This window comes from Haliotis rufescens, unplaced genomic scaffold, assembly GCF_023055435.1.
Source record: "Haliotis rufescens isolate VD_foot unplaced genomic scaffold, xgHalRufe1.0.p SCAF_26, whole genome shotgun sequence".
In the NCBI taxonomy this organism is placed as follows: domain Eukaryota; kingdom Metazoa; phylum Mollusca; class Gastropoda; order Lepetellida; family Haliotidae; genus Haliotis; species Haliotis rufescens.
Genome location: NW_025963957.1, coordinates 828,263 through 852,063, shown reverse-complemented (window position 1 = coordinate 852,063; position 23,801 = coordinate 828,263). Strand labels below are relative to the sequence as shown.

At 40.4% G+C, this 23,801-nt stretch overlaps 1 protein-coding gene across 1 annotated transcript; it reads left to right on the top strand.

Moving 5' to 3' along the window:
- LOC124128323 (putative ankyrin repeat protein RF_0381) lies at nucleotides 1-21,842 on the top strand. Its single transcript, XM_046491718.2, has 5 exons — nucleotides 1-301; nucleotides 4,522-4,572; nucleotides 10,686-10,793; nucleotides 16,263-16,313; nucleotides 17,184-21,842. The coding sequence occupies exons 2-5, from the start codon at nucleotides 4,533-4,535 to the stop codon at nucleotides 20,282-20,284; spliced, it is 3,300 nt and encodes a 1,099-aa protein (XP_046347674.2). The 5' UTR covers nucleotides 1-301; nucleotides 4,522-4,532; the 3' UTR covers nucleotides 20,285-21,842.
- The last annotated feature ends 1,959 nt before the right edge of the window (nucleotides 21,843-23,801 follow it).

The window sequence follows — 23,801 nt, the reverse complement described above, 5'->3', positions numbered from 1 at the left end:
CCTGTACAGGTCATAAGACTATGACAAAGTATCTGTTCATACACGTTGAATACGACTGATGTTGTTGTAAATACATCGACCACAAGGGCTTATATTAACATACATGGCGCAACTATGTAAGAAGGAAATAGCGTTGTGAGGACAAAGTAACCGGATGTCAATCAGGACGTTACACAATGTGAGTCATACGTTCTGTTCCGGTGAAAGCAAAAGCAGGACACCACGAAATCTTTTCCAGCGAGCTTTACAAAGGACAGGGAATAAAAATATGATCTGGAAAGAGACAAGCTATATCTTGACTGTGAGTATATTGTCTTTTCTATCAGAATTGTTTACGTTGGTTTTGGGGTTGAGATTGAAGTCGCTAGTTCAACACAATGGTCTTATTCTTGTAAGTAGAAATGAATGTCAGTTCACTTGGTTATCGAAATCTGGTCAGTTATCGACCTTCGCCTTGGCTTCAATTAGATATTTCGCTCCATCATAATACAAAGAAGTATCTGCACCAAACAAAATGCATCGACATACTGTGAAACATAAATAACTGTACAGCACCGAAGGCGACAAAACCCTTCCCATATTCGACCGCCTCCGTGGTCTAATGGTAGAGCGTCCTCCCGGAGAGCGGAAGTCCGGGGTTCGATCCCCGACCGCGTCATACCAAAAGACGTTAAAAGATGGTTCTTGTTGTTAACCTGTCTGGCGCTCGGCATTAATGGGGCTAAAACAAGGACTGGTCGGCTCGGAGTCAGTATACTGTGTCTGAGTGGGGTATTCATGTTAAACTGCGGCATGGTATCTCAGTGAGCATCAGCATCAGTCCGGACTAGTCCAAGCAACAACACACATACATACACGTGCATGCACGTCGCTATATAGGTGCAATAATCTTGGACGCGACGTTAAACCCCATTTCACCTCACCTCATCTTTCCATATTCATAACAGATTTTTGCCAAAAGCAGAGTCGATTGTGCGATTCGGACTGTGTGGATGTGTTTTTGAATAACTATCAAATGATGATACCAGGTGTTCGCAAAAAGGTGATCGTATCCTGCCCAAGCTAAATATAAAGGTAACTAAGTCTCACACACTGGTATATGTCTATTGGTCATTTCTGTTTTGATTGTTTAACACGGGCAGATTCCTTATCAGTATGCTATAAGCTAATGGCATATGATAAATTAGTTATGTACATCCATATATGTTTTCTGGCGACCTGTTGACGGTTATTGGTGAAAATACAGCGGACGTCGCTGTACTCCTCTTCGATTTCATTGGGCGTCAAAAGAAAATAAATTTGAATGGATCACTGAACATAAGGGATGGAACCAGGTGCTCGCGAAAAGGATAAGCATGTCTTGTCCTACCGCTAGGGTTTGTGTATTTAGGTTTTTAGGTTAGTGATCATTTTATTTTTGAGGTAATTTTATGCGGCCTAGTAGGCCAGTTTTGATTAGTAAGATGCCTAATGCTTTGAGGGTTTGTGTATCGTTTAGCGGATTTAGGAGTGTTTGTTGTGTTAGCTGAGTGCTGATGATTAGTTTGGTTTGGAACATTGATCTGCGTTGTTTGCAGTGCGTGCAGTGTAGTAGTGCGTGTTCTGGTGTTTCTAATTGGCTGCAGTGTGTGCATTTACCAGTTTGGGGTTACTTTTGGTAGGTGGAAGTCTAATGTTGTGTGACCTGTCTGTATTATTGACATGTCAATATTTTTTATTTATGATGAGTTTTTAGTTTCTTGAGTGGCTTTTGAAGCATAAGTTTTAGTTTACAGTTTGAATTTTGGTAATTTGTTTGACGCTTTTGGACGAATTTCCTTAGCGATTCTCTTTTTGCGCCGTTTTTTTATATTGGTGAGTTTAGGCTTATTTCTGACAGCCGCTTTGATTGCTTGGTCGCTGTTCGTTTCCAAAAACTCTGACTTGGGCTGGGGTCCATAGGAATTCTATTTGTTTCCCTAGTTTGTTGAGTTGTTTTGAGCTTTAAAGTATTTGGTTTATTCGTTTAGGTCGTTATTTGTGTTTTGTTTTTTGAATATCTTCTAGCCCACTTAGCGAGTCCGTTAACATTGGGATTTTGTTGTTTGTTTTTAGTAGGGGGTTGTGTAGGGCTGTAGCCATACATATTAGCTCGGCCGTGAAGATTGACTAGTTATTTGGGAGCCTATATTATAAGATTTCAATTTCCTAATGGGTTGGGATATATGGATTCCGAAACCTGTGTGTTTTGAGCCCGGGTGAGAGGCCCCGTCTGTGTAGATGTCTCATCGATTTGGCGTACGTATGCTAGTGTGGTGGTTTTGGAGAGTGATGTGTCTATTTTAGGGGTTTGAAGTTTAGGTCTGAAGATGTAATTAAAGGATTGAAGTTGTATTTGTTGACGTTAGCTGATGAAGACAGTTCCTCACGTGAGCAAATTCCACCGCGTGTTAATGAAATGTTGATACTAATTTCATCTAATGATTACCGTATCAATGTTAACAGAAAGAAAGGACAGCTTCGTTTGTTTTCCTTCAGCTGTAAACAAAACAGACAGACATGAACTGATATGCATAACTGTTGATAGCAAAAAACATAATTATTCTTATTAAGATGCTGTTATACAATACTAACCATAGTGGTTGTTTTCACATTGTTGTTATTGAAAATCTGTTTGGCTTAAAGTCATAACTCATCTTACCACTGCTGGGGGCACGGGTGGCCGAGTCGTCTAAGGCGCCGCGATACGCTGTGCAGAGTTGAGTCCCTTGAGCACGCCAGATTGTGGGTTCGAATCCCGATTTGCCCCGATTAGGTTTCTAGATTTGTCAGCACCATACCCGTGCTCGTTGGTTTCACCGAAGTGGTAAACGTCTGAAGCCTGCATCACTTCGGGCTTTCCTCCCACATTAAGCTGACACGCCGTGATATGACTGGAATACTGTTAAAAGCGGCCTTAAACCCAACTCATTCACTCACTCTTACCACTGCTAAGCTGCACTTGTTTAATGGGAAAGAATGTTGAATGGCATAGAATGAGTTGCGTGGTTTGACAAGCAAAGCTAAATATGACCAGGATATGAATGAAAATTATGTACGCTCCAACAACTTTGCATTGAATGAAATATTTATTTGTGTGACGCACCCTTATCGCATACGAATAATAAATACAAACGCAACCTTCAATACAGGTAGATGGCCATTTTGGTTAAATTCATTTCTTGATACTATATACTGACACATTTGACTTGTAACCTCATCACCATTTAAATTATTTAAACAGCGTTGCCTTCCCCAAATGTAATAGTAGTTTGTTACATTTCTGTCGGATTAACGAGAGCAAACTTAAGGCAGATAAGTGTGTTCGAAGTTCATTTGTTTTACTTCCTGCTATTACTTCCAAGTAGTAGTAGTAGTAGTAGTAGTAGTAGTAGTGGTAGTAGTAGTAGTAGTAGTAGTAGTAGTAGTAGTAGTAGTAGAAGAAGTCATCGTTATCATTATTAGTACTATTATTATTAACAATCGTATACATGTAGCTGATCACATTGCTCACCGTTATTTTAAAAAGCTGTCTGGGTAATTGTCATTTTCACGGGTTTTTTTAGGTTTAAGGATTTTACAAAGAAAACATAAAATAAAGTCATTTTACGGAAATATAAAGTTTGATTTTGGATCTGTAGGTGATTAAAACAAACTTGGCACAGTTTGGGTCCTTAAATATGAAAGATATAATTAATCTAAAATCTGACTTGTAAGGACGATTTCATTTTTAGTCATATTGGATTACTTTTATTGTCAAGGCGATCTTTGTGCAGAATAGATCATGAGCTTATTTAAGAAATAAACAAGGAGTGGGAGTTGTTTATTGTACAATAAAACACTGCAGGGAGAATAATACCTGAGGGGCGCCGCCCCGAGTGGTTTATTTTCCCTGCAGTGTTTTATTGTACAATAAACAACGACGACGCGGCGTTTATTTCTTACATGGGATATCAACATTATGTACATCCTCTTGAAGGATGTTGACAAAATGTTCAAACTTTAAAATCATTTTCCCAAATTTTAATAATGATGACTCCCTGAATAGAATCCGACCTCGAAAATGTCCATTTTACGAACATGTGGGTTAAGCTTGGTATGTTCTCACAATCCTCAAGTCGATCATCTGCACCTTTTCCTCTATTGCCGATTGTCATATCTCTCCCACTTGTGGGTGTGATCGTTCGGCCATTGCGTTAATATGCGTAGCCCAGCTACATCTATGGGGAACAACTTACTGGACACTTCCCTCCAAAATAACGCCGTTGAATATATGACGTCATCAAGTGACGCCAAGATAGAACAATGTTTTATCGTGTAATAACGCTTCGTGTGCGATTTTTCGTGTAGCTATCTTATATACTAGTATCATAATATAACACTTGGTAACTGGGTAACGAGTACATTGCATTCGGACTTGGTGTTTTTACCTGATAAATATAAATCTAGATTTACGTACTCACATTCTCTTGCGTTCAATTTACTTTACCATTTATCCTTCAGGCCAATTATCAATGATGTCATCATCGGAGGATTCGGGTCTCCAAGGGAAAAGTAAGTAGTCATCAATTTACTCGCAATTTACTGATACCGTCTCTGGTAAAATCATGACAAAATATCAAAATGTGCACGTTAATCTTATTACATTATTATGTCGGATTAACGAGTATGTCGGATAAATGAAATTAAGTTGTATCAACGTTCGTGATCGAAAATCGGACAACGAGATCTACACGATAGATAACGATCCAAACACGTTGCAATAAAAAAATGAAACAGGAAATATTCATATTGTTGTTACATTGTTAACGGAATATGTTTTCTAATCATGCAACCTCTAAAACTCAACACAAAACTACTGTTGACTGATTCTAAATACTTTTGAAAGAATAGTCTGGAATGGAAATCGTCAGTTTGTAAAGAGTGCTGCAAAGCTCAAGAAAGCAGCTTTCTTTGATGTCAATGTAGACTTCCTTTTGGTCATTTCATTGGTCGGCCAAAGTTCGCAGAAAGGTAGTTTTGACGTGACCTGTAATAGGATGTCTTTAGCGGTAGTGAGAACTTATATCTGATTTTGATGAGATGGAGATTAGGATGTGATTTATTAAATCCTGTTTTGTTTATTTAAAGCATTGATTGTTTATTGTAAAGCAAGCTTATTTCTTTAGCCGTTGTAAATATGCAGCCACTAGCCTACTCATCTTGCATCAAAACACGGTGCTGTGTACTTGAGTGCAGATGATCACGGAGTACACTGATCACTGTGTCGGATTAACGAGACTGATTAAAGAGTAATTTCGTAATTCGATGCACATAGGTGTGTCGGAGTCGGATTGCGAGACTGTCGCATTAACTGGTCTAAATAGCACTGAGTTAATCGGTTCCCATCATTAGTGTCGGATAAGCCGATTATCGGATTAACGAGTGTCGGATTAACGAGACATGACTGTATCAAAATATTAACATTGATGTTGAGATACATTTTCAGTAAACACAGGAGAATCATTTTTTTTCTTTAAGATGGTTTTGTGTTGTAAATAAGGTGGAGTTGACATCACAGTCAAGGTAACGGGAGTGGAAGGTGGTTCCGTTTTTCGGGCTGAAACTTCTGGATGCACATTTGGACCTGGCGCTACCGGTAAGTAGAATATAAATTCTTTTCATTTATATTCGTCGAATATTACTGAAATCTATTCGCATCCAGTGACAAAACTGGATATGCACTAAATAATTTTCGTCTTCATTTCATTTCAGTCAACAGGTTTAAATACGAAACTTGGAACCCGAACGAGGAAAAGGTGGATTCACTGCAAGGTATATGCTGCCATGTGAAGCTTTAGTTTTAAGTAAAAGTGTCTGGCAACTCTCTCGATCGGTACCCCTGCAGACTCCAGAAACAGTATTGTTTTAATCTACATATGTACTGTGCAACGTAAATGGGATATAGTTCATTGCTTTGGCCACTCATATAAGATTATTAAACCGGTGTGCAACTTCAACCGCTCAGTCAGTAGTTGGGGAGGTCAATGAAATCCCCCGAATGGGGTTTTAAACGCACTTAACATATAATTTTAATTGTCATTATTCTCTGAATAAGGTGTATAAATAGTTATAATATATATCATATTTGTATAGTTAAACTACTTTAAACTATTTGTACTCTATTTCAGAACGCACAAAACGAGAAATAACCAACAAAACACACCACTGCATCAAGACGCGGTCTCTCTCTAAAGTTCTGGAAAAAATTCAAGGAAATGGAAAATGCGTAACAATCACTGGCCTCCCAGGAGATGGCAAGACAACTTTGGCCTACATGGCACTCGGAGAACTTCAACAAGATGCCAAAGTATTTGCAGTGCATTCCGCAACTGACTATTTCACCATTACGTCTGTGAGATGCTCTCGGGATATCTACATCATGATAAACGATATTTTCGGATTGTCTGTGTTTGAGAGGGACAGGTTAAGACACTGGAGTGATGTTCTGGAAGATGTCTTAACTGATCAAGCAACAGACAGTCATATTCCGAACTTAAGACACATCAAACTTCTTCTTGTTGGCAGACAAAATGTGGTGAACGAGGCTCTGGATTACTTAGGTAAATTTGAGACCTTGGTGAATTGTGAAGACTGTCTTGTCGATCTAAGTTCTCCATCTTATAAACTGTCCTTTCACGAAAGAGTACAGATCTTTGAAGTTTACAGTAAACAATCGATTGATGAACTAACAAGGGATGAAGTATGTGCTTTGTCCACCCCACATGGATTCCCAAACTGCTGCGTAATGTTTTTCAGCATGATGAAGCAAAGGAAGTTAAACCCGACTGAGTTTTTCACAAATCCAATTAGGTTTCTTATGGAATCTATAAAAGTACTCATTGTTGAAAAACCTGCCTACAAGCGGTTATTTAAGGAAATAATCCAAATGGATGGAGAGCTTGACCTCAGCACAATTCGTCAACGTAAGCCACTTTTGAAAGACGAAGAGAGGAGGAAGGCAATAAATGAACTGAGAGGCAGTTTCATTGAAGAACGGTGTAATACTGTTGTATTCAAATACCCAACCATATTTGAACATGTTACCATTTTGATGGAAACGCTAAAAGATTAAGTAAAGTAAATTGTACAGGTACACACTAGATATGCTAGTGCAGCTACTTTCTTAATGTTAGTTGTATCTCAAGTATATGTTTAAATATTGTGTTTTCCTATTGGGGAGAAAAACATGCTCACTGTATTGTTGTAAAGCGTTTTCGTAAATCAATAAATCATGGATCAATTATTCCATAAATATATTTACACGTAGGTTTGAAACACTTGTAATAATTTAGCCATGCTTTGAAGGAGACCAACATTAATTGATATAATAGTTACTGCAAATCTTTCATGTGGTAAATGGTATCCAACGTATGACTCTCCAAGTGAATTTATATGGGATAAAACAACGCATCTGTAAATTATAATTCAGAAAATATGATAACCGCCAGTATATTGAATTGTAATAAGTGCTTCTTCAGAAATAAACAAATAGTAAGTATTTGATCAATATGTTTTTCTTAATACATTCAATGACGTGCACCATTTCACAAGAATGAAAATGTGAAACTGAGACGTACTGAGATGAGATGGAAGGTATAATTAGTTTTCCACATCGTCAGATAGCTATTTCTCGTTTCAAACGTTTACTCATCAAAGTGAAAAGTTGAAGAAGTGTTGCTGTTTCTTCATATTATTGTCGACCCGTGAAGATTCCGGGGTAGAATAGGTCTTCAGCAACTCATGCTTGCCGTAAAAGGCGATTATGCCTATCGTTGATACATGTCATCGTATCCCAATTGCGTGGATCGATGCTGATGATATCAATCACTGGATTGTCTGGTCCAGACTCGATTATTTACAGACTGCCGTCATATTGCTGGAATATTGCTGAGTGCGGCGTTAAACAACAAACAAACAAAACATCATATTAATGTCTGGGTCGACACTTTCCGGTGACCCCTATTAAAATAGCAATTTAAGTCGTTAGACGTTCTTCAAACACCTTTGCCAATAAATCACAAGGACTAACTGCTTCTTTCCTATAAAATACATGGAAATAAAAGCGACAAAATACTTTTCCATAGCCACAAGAAATCTCTGTCAAAAACAGAGTCGATTGTACGATTCCGACAAGGACATGTGTTAATGAATAACTATCAAATAGTCCACAATTGAATAATTGAAGAAGGTTGTTAAACTTGATATTGTTAACAATAGATAAGTCACCTGTGATTACATGACCTACAGATTGGTAGCACTGTGACGAGTCTTAGCAGCCACAAGAAGTTGAATTTACATCATAAGCTGCCACGTCCACGTTGGTCTTAGTAGAAGCATTGGAAAGTTATTGTGTTCTTTATATAAAGATGTGAAGGTGTGTGTTAGGAACAATGGCGCTACAACAGATGGTTTTATAATTAACATTGGTGTCCGCCAAGGGAGTATATGAAGACCCCTTCTATTTTCCTTTTTCATAAATGAATTACCATATCCAATGCAAAAGAAATTGCACTTTTAGTAAACTACATGTCGAAACTATCAAATTTTGTTTGTTTCTTTTCGCTGATGTTATAGTTATATTCTCGAACACAATACCTGGCTTTCAAAAGCAAATAAATGTATTCGGGATTCTTATGACGGGTCGAAACTTACTGTAAATATGGATAAAACCACAGTTGTACCTTTTTAAACAAGGTGGTAACGTGAGTGAGTGAGTATGGTTTTACGCCGCTTTTAGCAATATTCCAGCAATATCACGGCGGGGGACACCAGAAATGGGCTTCACACATTGTACCCATGTCAGGAATCGAACCCGGGTCTTCGGCGTGACGAGCGAACGCTTTAACCACTGGGCTACCCGACCGCCCCCAAGGTGGTAACGAGTCGAGAACAAAACACATTGTGTTATAAATGGAAACCCATAGATGACTGACATGACTGTAAAGATATTTTTACGTTACCACCTTCTTGACTTTACACGTTGCCATATTCAAACACAAAATGGGTATTTGTCACTTAATTGCCAAATTAACACTAAACATTGTTTGATCAAGGTTACAACATTCTTGGTTGGTTGGTTGGTTGGTTGGTTTGTTGTTTAACGCCGCACTCAGCAATATTCCAGCTATATGACAGCGGTCTGTAAATAATCGAGTCTGGACCAGACAATCCAGTGATTAATATCATGCGCATCGATCCACGCAATTGGGATTGATGACATGCATCAACCAAGTCAGCGAGCCTGACCACCCGATCCCGTTAGTCGCCTTTTACGACAAGAATAGTCACTTTTTACGGCAAGCATGGGTTGCTGAAGACCTATTCTACTCCTGAATCTTCACGGGTCGGTTACAACATTCAAGGCATCAGTAAAGTTTTGTTTATGACATTTCAAATTTTGAGGCATCAGTGACAAACATTATGTCAGATGCAATTCCCTAATATGACTTGTATCATATGTTCCCGTGTTCAGGTGAACAATTGACTTGCCTTTGTATGTGTTTGTGACGGGTGCCACCGGTGGGGCAGGATATGTTTACCTTTTTCGCGAACACCTGCTATCATCACTATTTGATAGTGATTCGTGAACACATGCTCATGATATAGTCGGAATCGTACATACTGTTGATATGAATATGGAAAGAGTTTTGTCGCTTTAATTATTTCAAAGAGGGATCACCAGTTAAGCCTTTTCACCGAGTTGAAGGCCTTTTTCAAAATCTACATATATATACCTTCCCCCTTTTAGATTATAGTTATATCTGTATTGTAGAATGTAGGATGAATGCATTGTCAGTGCTAGAGTATCCCTTTCTACAACCTGCTTGTGACTCACTTTATGGTAGTATTACAACCCGCCCAGAAAACAGGTTTCTTCTTGATAATGGAAGTCGATATTTTACAAATTTAACTGAGTGGGTGAGTATGGGTTTATGCTGCTTTTCGCAATATTCAAAAAATATCACGACGAGGGACACTATGAATGGGCTTCACAAACTGTACACATGTGGGGAATCGAATCCTGGCCTTCGATGTGCCGAGCGAACACTTTAACCACTTTGCTACCCATATGCTCCATAATTATGCTTATTTTGTATCAATGAAACAAACTGTTGAAATCTAGAAACCATTCGTGTGAGTGTGCCCCATAAATTTTGTGCTCTGAATGTAGTTTGGGCCAGATGCCTTATGTTGAATAAAGTATCTGTATGTATTTATCATTCCAATTTGAATCAGCTGAACCTTTTTTGAGCAATCGCTCTTAACTATTCAGATTCTTTCTGGACATCCGCGTATGTCCTTGATTACTATACAGTAGATCATGGAAAGTGCATATAAAAACTATTACTGCAGAATGTTTGTGGTGAGTGTAGGCCACCATATTTGAGAAGTCGGTTTGAGAAAGTAGCATCACATGACACAGGGTTGTGATTGTCTTTACGTATCTCGGAAAAAATCTCTTTGGAAGGAGAACATATACACTTTATTAAGTATTCAGGGAAAGACAACACAACAACTGAAGGTCAATAATGTTATTGGTGAAAACTGTTAAGATATATTTCTCCAGAAGAGTCTTCATATAAATGACATGAGTTGGATGCCAATTTTAATTCTCTTCCCTATAGGTGTGCCTGAGAAAATGTCTCATATGGAAATCCGGGTAGTTGGAGTTGCAGGAGGATCTGTCACACATGCTCAAACAACTGGGTGTTCTTTTGAATCGCAGGCTACAAGTTGGTATTTCATATTTAATAGTTGTGTTGATTGATGATTGAAACATGACGCGAGCAGGCTGGTTTTAACTGAAACCCCGGGCCAATGGTCTTTCCTTCAACTTAGTCTAGTCTAGTCTAGGCGGATGGAAACTTTTATTTTCAATCATGACATGTTTCACCAAATTGATTGAAATCCAGGAGTTAGTTCAGAGGGCAAACTATTGTAATCTTTTGGCTCCGCGAGTTAAAAATAAAAGTGTGGAATTCACAAGATAAGAATATAAATATACAATTTATCATAACATTTTCAAATTTTTCAACTTATCCTATCTCACACTATGCGTTTTATCCCACGATTGGATGGTGGGGCGCAACTCCTTAGTTTACAGATCACAACCATAGGATATTTACGAGGAAGCTGGAACTTAACAGTGGTACAATAATTAATACATTTACACAGTTAAGTGTCGTAGGACCAAAAGACTCGTAGACAGTATAAGAAAAACACTTTCAAAGAATGTTGAGATCCTGACACATGAAGAGCTGAGACACATTAAGTCGGGTACAATATGTGTAACATGTTCAAACGTAAGGACGCGCAATCGTACAACGATCTAGTACGACTTATTTTCGAGAGGGGATGTATCAAGTCATCGAATCTAGAAGACGGGGTATTCCTATCTCCAGAGGACGATAATTTGGACCCGCTTTGCATATATTTTATCGCCTCGTCAAACCTTTAATCATTCTCAGGTTGGACCATCTTGGCAATTCTTTTATCGCTTCGTCAAACCCTCAATCATGCTCAGTGATTGAATCATTGGGTAAAAAATGAAAAGAGAAAACGGTCGACAATATCCACTAAAGACGGGGTGTGTGAAATAAGGGATCAGCATACCGAGATCGGCCGCGTCTAGTGGCGACCAAGGTCTCCACAGCCGAGTGATTTTACCCTCCAACCGGATACTCATTCTGGGAAGCACGAATGCATGCAATAAACACAAACAATCACGACAAGGGTTTATTTTAAATAGAGATGGATGTAATGTAACGTTATCTGGTTATACATCCCTCTATCTGCGCATGTGTGTCTTTGAGTTCTGTTGTGCGAGTACCAAGGGTCCAAACTGGTGAAGACCTTGAACGTCCGTCACTGAGATGCCTCGGAGATAATGGGATGCGAATACGGTATCAGATTTTCAAATCATCCCTCCGTAATTGAGGTCAAGGAGTAATTACCAGGAAATGCCATGTTGGAGGCGACAGCATGGGTTTCATGAGGGTTAGATGTGAATGGAGCAGGTAGGCCAGCTAAGGTGTATGCTCGAAGGATTACTGAGCGTATACAAAACGAGATTTTGGTACGGGATACCTCCGTTGTAGCTACACTGGAGAGCTGGATGAATAACAACTTACATAATCGACGAAGTGGCTTCGCCGCTCCCAGATGGATTCGAAGCACACTACTGGACACAACGATTCGTCTTCTTGATTGTAAGGGTTTAAGATGGACGTCAACGGTGTGATGGTGAATTTTTGGCGATGAAATCCCATCGTAGTCCCAAAAACTTTCTTATGTGCGGTACGTTCGAATCCCACTCTGTTAACTCATTAGTGTGAAATACTGAAGGAGTGTTGACCAATGAGACACTGTCAGAATCACTGCTTTCAATTCTAGATCGTTGACGTGAAGCTGGCTTCCGTCTAGTGATCACCACCCTGCTACAATGAGCACCCCATCCCACAGTTAAGACACAGTCGACGAACAGTGGAGGGTTTGGGAGAATGGCTGCGAGGATAAGGCCGCAGATATTCGATGGAGTTAACCACCATTGGAGCTGGGGTGTTTGTGGTTTGGAAGAGAGATTAGGACCTGACAATCGTCATCCTGAAGGAAGGGCTTGAGGAATCGCTGGATTGGCCGTAAGTGAAGTTGACTCCGCTGGGTGAGGGCTTGTGCTGATGTTAGGAGACCAAGAAGTTGTTGCCATTGACGTAAGAAAATTGGCTGTTTGAGTGCCAATGGTACGAGGCATTGGATGTTCTCCCAACGATCTTAGGGTACAAACATCCTGCCCAAACTTGACTCGAAGAGCGCTCCGATGAACTGGAAACATTGTGTCGGAATCGTTTTCGAACTTTTTGGTGTTGATGATCCAACCCAGTTGGTGAAGTGGGCATTGAGAGAAATCGAGGTGATGAAAGAGAGTGTTCGAATCCTCAATGACTTGAATGCAGTCATTCGAAGACTATGGCTCGAGTGTGTGGGAACTTGATGATGGGTTTTGTGAGGCGAGTAAATAGCAACGGGGATGAAGAAATTCCAGATGGGCGCACTTGCCATTGGTAGTGATGGACAAGGAACACAAGCCAAGGATATTGCGGGGCTCTGGAAGCATAGAGACGGAATGGCTGGAGTCGGAGGTCCTTTTTAGCCCATGAAAAGGAGCTTCCGCCTGATTTCCCTCCTCGCTGATTTTGGTGTCCTCGGCAACGGCCACGAAAATAAGTAGACATATTACTCAAAACCTCTCTAAGGTCTAAGGAGAGGGGGTAAAGGTCAGTCGTCTTTGGTCTTTTCTTTGTTTTTCCAGTTGATTTCTCTGGAGATGAAGTAAGGCAACATTAACTTGCAGGGAGGTGTCTCTTTGGAGTTCATGGGCGACCTCCTGTATGGGCCCACCCTACGTCTACGAAGAGTAGTGATGACTCCCACTAGGCTAGAAGGCCTAGTATAGCTATCGTTTTATCCTGGATGTTGGCAACAGCACCTTGAATACAGGATTCTTCTAGGGGAAGACACATGAGCTAAAGCCATGGAGAGCGCTTCAGTTGCCAATAAAATAGTGATACCAATGGGAGGGTCCTTTGAACAGCGGTTTCGAGGTGAACGAGGTCCCATTCGTCCGCTAAAGATGAACAGTACGGATGCTTAGGAGCTAATGTTGCAATATCACCATCTAGTTCGCAAATACAAAGCATGGAGAATGAAGCTATTCACAAAAACGGTGAAAGAATCCATCATATCCTTTGTCGCAGGGAGTGGGGGAGGGAGTGGGGAGGGAGTGGGGGGGGGGGGGGGGGGGGGGTAACACCTATGGGGAAAAGATTCGGGTGGTTCATCCACTAAAAAGGATGTAGCGGCTGTTGATGTAGATGAAGGTACCATAATTGGTAGAGCGGTTGTCGGTTGGGGAAGATTGCTTTGACAGCCTGTGGTTAGGGATCAATGATGTAGGGATAGCTTCAGATGGAGTCTGTGGTTCAGAGGAAACAGGACGGCGGCGTAGGTGAAGGATATGTCGGATAAAAGACTAAACTCGTTGTAGCATTCATCCTAGCCTAGACGTGATGAGTGTGAATAGTCTCAGCGTGAGACATGATAAGTGGATGAGTTATAACCGCTAGTCTGTCTTAAGACGAGTAATGATCTTTAGGTTTTGTGTTTGTTTGTTTGTTGATCAGCCCCCTCACCAATATTCAAGCTATATGGAGCCGGTCTGTATATGATCGAGGTGATTCAGGTGATTGACATCATTAGCATTGATCCATGCAGTTGGGATACGATGACATGCAGCAACCAAGTCAGCGAACGTGACCACCGAAACCTTTTAGTCGCCTCTTACGACAAGCATTGTCACCTTTTACGGCAAGCATGGGTCATATCTTAGGGAAATGCTTGTCTCTCGAATGTATCCAATCCTTGGAGGTTCGATGATCTCTCGAATCCTGTTGAACCTCCTTTGAAGTATGTCCATCCTTAGGAGTCTTTATGTCCTTCAAGGTACGGTTTGATGATGTTCGTTGAACCGCAGAGGTTCGATGAGGTTTGGATGAAGATTGCTTGTCCAAAGATGTTCGGTTCGAACTCGACTGTCACACGTGGGAAGTTCAACGAGGTTTGGTGATGTTTGGAGGTTTGATGAGGTTCAGGGTTTTGAGGACGTTCGTAGGTTCGAGTTTCGTAGGGTCGAGTTTCGGAGGTTCAAAAGTTCGAGGCACCTTCGATGGTCGGTGGTCCAGTGAATCATCTCAGTGTCGTGAGTGAGAAATCCGTTGGTCCCGGTCTGAATGCCGATCCCTCGATGGTTGCACTGAAAAAAGTGCAGTGGCTGTCGATGCTAGTCTATCAGTAGAGTGATGCTATGTCGCATGACAATTCTCCTGGAATGAATGTCAATCGTCTGGTGAACACTCTCGGGAATGGAAGGTTCGTGAGCCTTGATCCGATGATTCGTCATACGTCTCAGTATAGTGGTCTTAGGAGGATTGATCCTGCGAAGGCTGTCGAATGGGAGATCTCAAACGAGGGACAGAACTCTTAACATTGGCCGAGGTACCAGTACTATGTGTATCCTCTGAAGGCATAACAGGAACAAGCTCCATGATAGTCAAAACGAGACGAAAGTACGATGTTGTCGTGTTCAATGTTGCTACCGAAAGCCTATCATCCACGCTCGTGTTGAGGGAGAAGGTACGAGTCTCCAGCTGTCGACGGTAGGTTCGGCTTTGAAGATAGATTTATGGAAACGTTAGACATGTAGACCACAGGGATCCCTAGTATCCTGGAGTATCTCTTGGAGAGATGATCTGACTACTGACGCCGACATTTGTGCAGGTCAGGCTTCATCTGACATATCTTAGCAGAGCTCACAAGTATAACTGCATAATCAACGACAATCCGAACACAAGGGATAAGAGTCAGACTTTGCTATGAAGTGGAGACTGATCGCCGAGGGGACTGCTCGTCCATTATGAAGAATAACTATCCCAAACAAGAATATAAGTGGGCAAGATGAAGCAAGAAGATGACACACAAATGAATAATGCTTACAAGGCAAAAAACAAAGTGTATTCCCTATTAATAACAACACGTCCCAACTGTGTTGCGATTTGAAAAAGAATGGGTTCACTGGAATAGACACGTGATCAGCGCAAGTAGGTCAACCAGTTTGCATAGCGCGCATGACCCAGATCTGGGAGGTGACCGTGGCAATGTGAGGTATGTATGGATTTAGAAACTTGAATATGCACAGTATGAGATAGGATAAGTTAAAAAATTATAATATTTTTTAACATCAAGACTAATATTTAATCTGTTATAATGGGGATATGGGGCTATTACAGTATTGTGGTTACTTCATGGTACTAGAAAAGAACCGAGAGGGAAAATACTATTATTTTGACAAACAGGGCTATGTTCGCTCATCAGGGGTTCATCGTGTGTAGGTCAATTTTTGGTGAGTGATAAAGATACTTGAACTGGTCCTACAAGAATAGTAAAATGCCTTAGAATAAACATATTAATTAACCTAAGTCGCACCTGGAAAACGTACTGGGAAAAATATTTCACTTGCAATATATGTCAGTTTAGGATACAGTGCTTAAGTCACAACAAATTCATTCATCTTGTTTTGTTCTTTGTCAAACTTGCTCCATAAATAGTGTACATAAGACATGTTATATTGTTCTTTATTGCTATTTCAGTAAATACATTCGTCTGTAAAAGCAACGGCTCGGATAGAGAACCACTTCAGGGTAAGACCAACGAATCTAATCAAGAAATGTCCCAGATCACTCCACAGGAGTCTAACAAGCAGGCCAATACCATCTTCCCGAGGCAAGAAAGATAACTGACTATAAAAGTCCAGTTTCCACGCTTGTCGAACTAGGCAGGGATTATGGAGTTACATTTTGGCTGGGCTAACGAGTCTATGCATAGTCCAATCAAAATCGCGAACCGAAATCGAAATCCGGTTCGTAAACTGTCATGCAGAGTTCAGTCGATTGCAGGATTTGCAAAGCATGTGCATCGCCAACTCGTTGTCAACAGATATTTTCCAAATCTTTTCATGTTTTTAATCAAGGTGCTCACGTGATTTGATGTACTTCGCAAAGTAAGAACCGTTTTATCACAAAATAGATCTTGATGGTCGATCAGACCATCTTGACTGGGCGCCACCATTTTGTTTGAAGCAAATGCATGTGACACGAGAGGTGGAATCTGATTGGTCCACATGGGAGAGGCATAGAATGGACATAACTCGTAATAGCCACTGGTGGCGCTACAATCGAGCCCAGGAATTCCAGCCAAGTTCGGCAAGGGTTGAAACTGGACTTTTATAGTCAGTTAACTCTCTTGCCTCGGGAAGATGGTCAATACTGACTTGTTCTTTCTCAACCAATACACTCGCAAAAACGACACCTGTGCTTCATTACCATTTGCATGAGCTGATTCCCTCTGGGAATTAAATCTTCTTTTACATATGTTACATACTCATATTCAAAAAGAATGAAAATGATTTGTACATGTACGTATACATGAATTGAAACTGAACCTCAAATACATTGCGAGGAGAATGCATTTGTGCTGTAACAATTTATTAACCCGTTTGTACTCTGTTTCAGTGCGTACACTACATGAAATAACCAACAAAACACCTCACTGCATCAAGACACAGTCCCTCTCTAAAGTTCTCAGAAAATGCCAAAGAAACAATAAATGCGTGACCATCACTGGCCTCCCAGGTGATGGTAAGACAACTTTGGCCTACATGGCACTGAGAGAACTTCAACACCATTCTGAAGTGTTTGCAATAAAATCTGCCAAGGAATATTTCACCATCACGTCTGTTAAGTGCTCCAAAGATGCATGTACCTACATCATGATAAATGATGTTTTTGGGATGTGTGTGTTCCAGAAGGAGAGTCTCAAAGAATGGAGTGACGTTTTGAAAGATGTCTTATTTGATCGATTTGAAAGGAGACATGATCCAAGGCATATCAAACTTCTTCTTGTTGGCAGATCCAATGTATTTCAAGAAGCTAGGGGTCACTTAAGAAAATTTGAGGCCCTCGTGATTGCTGAAGACAATCTTGTTGACCTAAGTTCTCCATCTTATAAACTGTCCTTTAAAGAAAGAGTACAGATCTTTGAAGTTTACAGTGAAAAACGGATTGATGAACAAACAAGGGATGAAGTATGTGCTTTGTCCACCCCACATGGATTCCCAAACTGCTGCGTAATGTTTTTCAGCATGATGAAGCAAAGGAAGTTAAACCTGACTGAGTTTTTCACAAATCCAATTAGGTTTTTGATGCAAACTACAAAAGTACTCATTGCTGAAAACGCTTCATATAAGCGGTTATTTAAGGAAATAATCCAAATGGATGGGAAGCTGGACCATGCGACAATCGGGCAAAGGAAGCCACTTATGAAAGATGTGGAGAGGAGGAAGGCAGTTAATGAACTGAGAGGAAGTTTCATTGAAGAACAATATGACTGTGTTGTGTTTAAGCACCCCTCGATATTTGAAACTGTTTCTTTGGCTATAGGAACAATTGATCCCCTGTTTGTCATCGAATGTTGTAGCATGCAATTTTGGAATCATCAGTTAAGACTAAAGCGTACAGATGCTGAACACACCAAGCAATACATATTGCAAATTGGAAGAGAATACATTGCAGACATCACTCAACGTGTTGCGAAGGAACTCAACAGGGGAAACTTGAGATACACACTTAGGCTTGATATATTCAATGATAAAGACTTTGTTGAAGGCATTTTTCAGTTCATTAAAGACCACTACAACTGGGAGGAGCTGTTATACTCCCGATGGGTGAAAAACATGCCATCACACCTTGAAGAGACCCGTCCACCAACGTCTATTCCAAAAGCACTTTTGGGCACTGGATCTACAACACTGATAGACAAAAAATCATTCCTGTTCCTCTGCACTAGCTGTACCTCCGAGCACCTACTGAGGCTCATTCATGAAGCATTTCAACTTCCCAAATTTGCAGTTGAGAACTTGCTATTTGGCGCATGCCAAAACAATGCAGAGAGTTCTGTCACGTTCATTTTTACTCATTTCCCAAATGTCAATGTCAACATTGTGGCTCCAGAAGGAGATACACCTTTAATTGCTTCTTCAGTCACTGGAAACATCAACATTTTGGATCTCCTGATGAAGCATGGTGCAAATCCTAATGCTACCAATCGATGGAATTCGACTCCCCTTCATTATCTCTGCGCCAGGGGACATTTAAAGGGTGTACAAATGATGATCCCAAAGATCGAGGACATCAACAAAGTTGGACATAATGATAATACAGCACTTCATGAAGCAGCCAGGCATCAGTCAGATCGTAGCCAGGCGTGTGTACAGCTGCTAATAGAAAGCAACGCTGAAATTAACCTGAAAAACAATCGTGGTGCCACGCCATTGCACGAAGCTGTTATGTCAAGCAACAGTGAGACGGTGAAATACCTTCTTGAAGCAGGGGCCTATCCTCATTCAGAGGACAACAGCAAAACAAGTCCATTGATGAGCGCATCTCTCAGTGGAAGCTTTGACATCGTTGAAGTCCTTCTTAACAGAAAAGCAGACATAATGAAACAGGATGTGTATGGATATACTGCTCTCCACCTTGCTTCAAAAGCTGGCCACAAGGATGTCGTGCGCATTCTACTACAGAGAGGTGCAGACATGAATATGTTGAACAAGGACAAGAAAACAGCATTTCACCTTGCTTGTCAAAACGGAAATGAGGAGAGTGTGAAGATATTGATAGACTTTCATGCCGACATTCACCACAGGGATTGGAACACATCGCCTTTTCATTTAGCTTGCTACAATGGCCATGACGGTACTGTGCGCATCCTTCTTGATGCAGGAGTGGACATTGAAGACAAAGACAAAGGAGAAACACCTTTGGTCATTGCTTGCAAAGCACGGCGACTACAACTTCTCGAGTTCCTCGTGGACAGAAATGCAAATATGAATATTTTAGATTCAGATCTAAACTCTCTCCTTCATATAGTTGCACGTCACGTGCATCGTGGCCATAGAGATATCACAGAAATTTTACTGAATCAGGGTATGAATATCAATGCAACAAACAAACATAGTGAGACACCCTTGTTCCTTGCTTGTGAAAGAGGGCACGTTGACCTTGTCAGATTACTTGTATCAAAGAAAGCAGACTTAAGTCAAAGTAACACCAATGGTAAGACTCCATTACACGAAGCATGTTATCCTGTTCATGCTACAACTGTACCAAAGGCAAAACAAGACATCACCCTTATCTTAATCAACGCAGGAGTCTGTGTAAATGTCCAAGACAAATCTGGGCAGATTCCTCTGCATTGTGCCTGTGATCGTGGCTACCATTTCGCAGATGTGCCAGATTCACAAAAGTTCCTCAGGGAGCTGCACAATGCTCAACTGCATAAGGTGATGTACCTGCTTAAACACGATGCCAACATAAACTGTCAGGACAATTCAGGACGTACACCTCTTCATAAAGCATGTGATCCACCAGAGCTTGCCTTCTTTGTGGGTGACCATGCCGAGTACAAGGAAAGATATTACATGATGAGGGCAGAGCTAGTGAATGCTTTGATTCAAAGTGGAGCCGATACTAACATTTATGATAAGAAGGGGATACCATCACTTCATGGTTGGTTTGAAAGGAATCTTGGTGGCGTATATACTCATACACACTGAATCGTGTTTAAGTGCTACAAATATGAGTACCTGAGCACTTCCAGATAAAACTGTTTCTGGTGATCCTTAACATTGTTATTTCAAAGTCCATACGCTTTCCTGACTGCACCTTGTATATTCAGGTAAACCTCTGTGTGTACTGTGGATTTGAATCAAGTTATCGTAAATTAACATTACAACACTACACACAACTTGCATTATCACATTAATCCATCTTCTCCAATCCACATTTTGTTACTTCAAATCTACTTTGTCATAAAGAGATGTCCTGTTTGTAAATTGAGGAAAATTGTGATCACAAAAGCCACTGAGTCAATCAGTTTAGTGATTTAGCAATAGAATAAGTTAGTTTTTTTACGACTTTCAAGAACTTCAGATATGTCATTGGGTATCAGCTTGATGTGTGAGGAACGTTGAGGAGATGCAGGTTGTAGTCATTTACCACTTGGTGAAACCCACCAGAACGTTCATGGTGCTGATAAACCACTCATCATAATCAGAGTAAATCTGGTATTCAAACCCATGATTCCAGGATATGGCACAGATGACGGACTCCACACATCAAATTATGGCACACCTAAGGAACTCTAAACATCAAATACTGGCACATTGGTCGACTGGGCGAACTGTGAAAACTTTAACTAAAAGTAGAAATAATTGTTTCAGTGTCTAATATGCCTACTGATGAAGTCATTTGTAATGTTTTTACCCTTTAATTACATAATATTGACAGTGCCGGGTGACCTCGCCTAGATGAACACTACCAAGCTAAATGTCATTCTTTCCCGATGAACGTTAGTATGTCAGTATGATTATGTTGTCAATCAAGCGTAGAGAGATTCAAAACTACTTTTAGGGAATTCCTCAATGTCTAAAAATAGGGTCAAATAGAGATGGTATCATCATATGACCATTCCTTTTAGACAGATCATGTGTACATGGTGGGTGACTGAAATGAAGTGTCCATGAGGAGTTACAGCAGAGAATGCTCTAACCGCACTGCCGCAAGCGGTAATTCTCACCATCAGCTTATCCAGCCTTAGTATTACTCGAACACACACCCATATTAATGCATTTTAAGCATCCACAGGGTCTGCCTTTCATTCCAATTCCAACTTAATTGGGTGCATCTTCTACTTCAAGTGAGTGAGTTTGATTTTACGCCACTTTTAGCAATATTCCAGCAATATCACGGCGGGGGACACCACAAAAGGGCTTCACACATTGTACCCATGTCGGGAATCAAACCCGGGTCTTCGGCATGACAAGCAAACGTTTTAACCACTAGGCTACCTGACCGCCCCTCTACTTCAAGTGAATGAAGCCGCCATTTAATGACTTTTGTAAGACCAAGGGATGTAATTGCCAATGGATAATTTGGGACTGATGACATCGAGACAAAAGCAACTCGCTTCGTTGATATAGTTAGCTTTAAATATTTAAGTTTGGTGTCTGTATGGTATGTTTTTTTAAGATTTATGTATCTGTCAATAAAAGGATTCAAGTTGTATTTGTTGACGTTATTTAACTTGATGAAGACAGTGCCTCACATTAGCAAATGTGCAATGAAGCGCTCTGCACATGGTGGGTTCTTCATTATATATTGGCTTACTTGAGTCCTTTGATGCAACAGTTAGATTTATATAAAACATTGCAATAGACTGATATGTTTCAGATTTTTATGAAAACAAAAGTACAGTAAGGTACAGAAGCTCACCAATACCACATCTGTCCAAAGAGTTAATATTTTTTTTGCTGTCATCAGCTTTATTTTAGCAATATCACACTGGCTTAATAATAATGAAATTTGGGCCTTGCAGGCTGAAAGCATAGAAACAGTTCATTGAGTTGGGTATGATGACAAAATCAGCCAGGTCACACATACTGTAACCACCTGATCTTCAAATGGCAAGCATAGGGTAATAGGGACCTATAGTGTAAGCTGCACTGAAACCCTGAAGGTGAGCGAGTAAGTGAGTCAGTTTGGTTTAAGGCCGCTTTTAACAGTATTCCAGTTATATCAGGGCGTGTCAGCTTAATGTGGGAGGAAAGCATCGAAGTGATGCATGTCTCAGACATTTACCATTTCGGTGAAACCAACGAGCACGGGTATTGTGCTGACAAACCTAGAAACATAATTGGGGCAAACTGCAATTTGAACCCACAATCATAGGTTTCTGTCGTGCCCAAGGGACGCAACTCTGCACACAGAATCGCGACTCCGCCACCCGTGTCCCCCTGAAACCTTGAAGGACTGTCGGCTATGCAAGTCAGTATTTAAAAAAAGGAAAGATGCAAAAAATACAAGTATGTTTATCATTCAGTGAAGATAAAACATAATAATAATAATAATAATAATAAAGTCCATTTCTTCAGCGCCATTTCTGTCTACGTAGTCGCTCATAGCGCCTCACACAGGGTCATAGACACATCTAAAGAGATAAGTCTTTAGTTTTGGCTTGAAAGTGCCCAGAGTTGGAGATTGCCTAATTTCCACTGGAAGGGAATTCCAGAGCACAGATGCAGTGTGAGCAAAGGTTCTGTTGCCGAATGCTTTGAGTGAGACCATAGGGACACTAAACTGGAGTTTATGTGCTGATCTGAGATCTCGTGCTGGCTGGTGTAGGGTAAGAAGTTCACTCAGATAGGAAGGTGCTGTACTATAGTAGCACTGGTATGCAATGCACACGACTTTGTATTCAATCCTAGATCTTATTGGAAGCCAGTGTAATGATTTGATATTACTTTAATTTTAATATAGGAGTGACATGTGCACGCTTATTTCGTCTACATATCAATCTGGCAGCAGCATTCTGCACACGTTGCAATTTGCTGCATAGATCCTGTTTGATATTAATAAGCAGACTGTTAGCATAGTCCAACCTGGATAGGATAAGTGATCTCACGAGCTGATGTGCCTCATCGTATGTCAACATGGGTCTTATCTGACTGATATTTCGAATGTGGAAGTAGCAACTTTTGCAGATAATGTTTACTTGACAATCCATGGTCAGGTTTTACAGGACACTTTCTGTTTGTAAAAGCTCCCAAGAACACATTTACAGTATTTGGATTATGCATTGAAACAATCTCAGCTTTTAGTTTCATCTATGACCATGTTTGTTTTGAGATCAAAACCTCCTCTTCAAAGTTATATTGACACTATCTGGCTTAACATCAAATGATCATTCAGACAGTGATTAATTTCAGAATTCATAAATACTTCCATCAGGAATAAGGACAAAGTCACATGGGTATACAATTAAGGTGACCTGAGGTGAAGTGAGTTCAAATGGGGTTAACGTTTTATTCATGATTATTTTATTCATAGCGACATGCATGCACAAGTGTGTGTATGCTTGTACTAACTGGACTTATGACAGTTTAACATGCATACCCCACTCAGACACATACTGACTCCGAACCAATCAGTCATTTATTTATGCCTGGGTACACTCCAAACAGAGGCCAGTGTTCTGGAGCAGCAATCCACTTTTTAAGCAAGAAATACATAAAC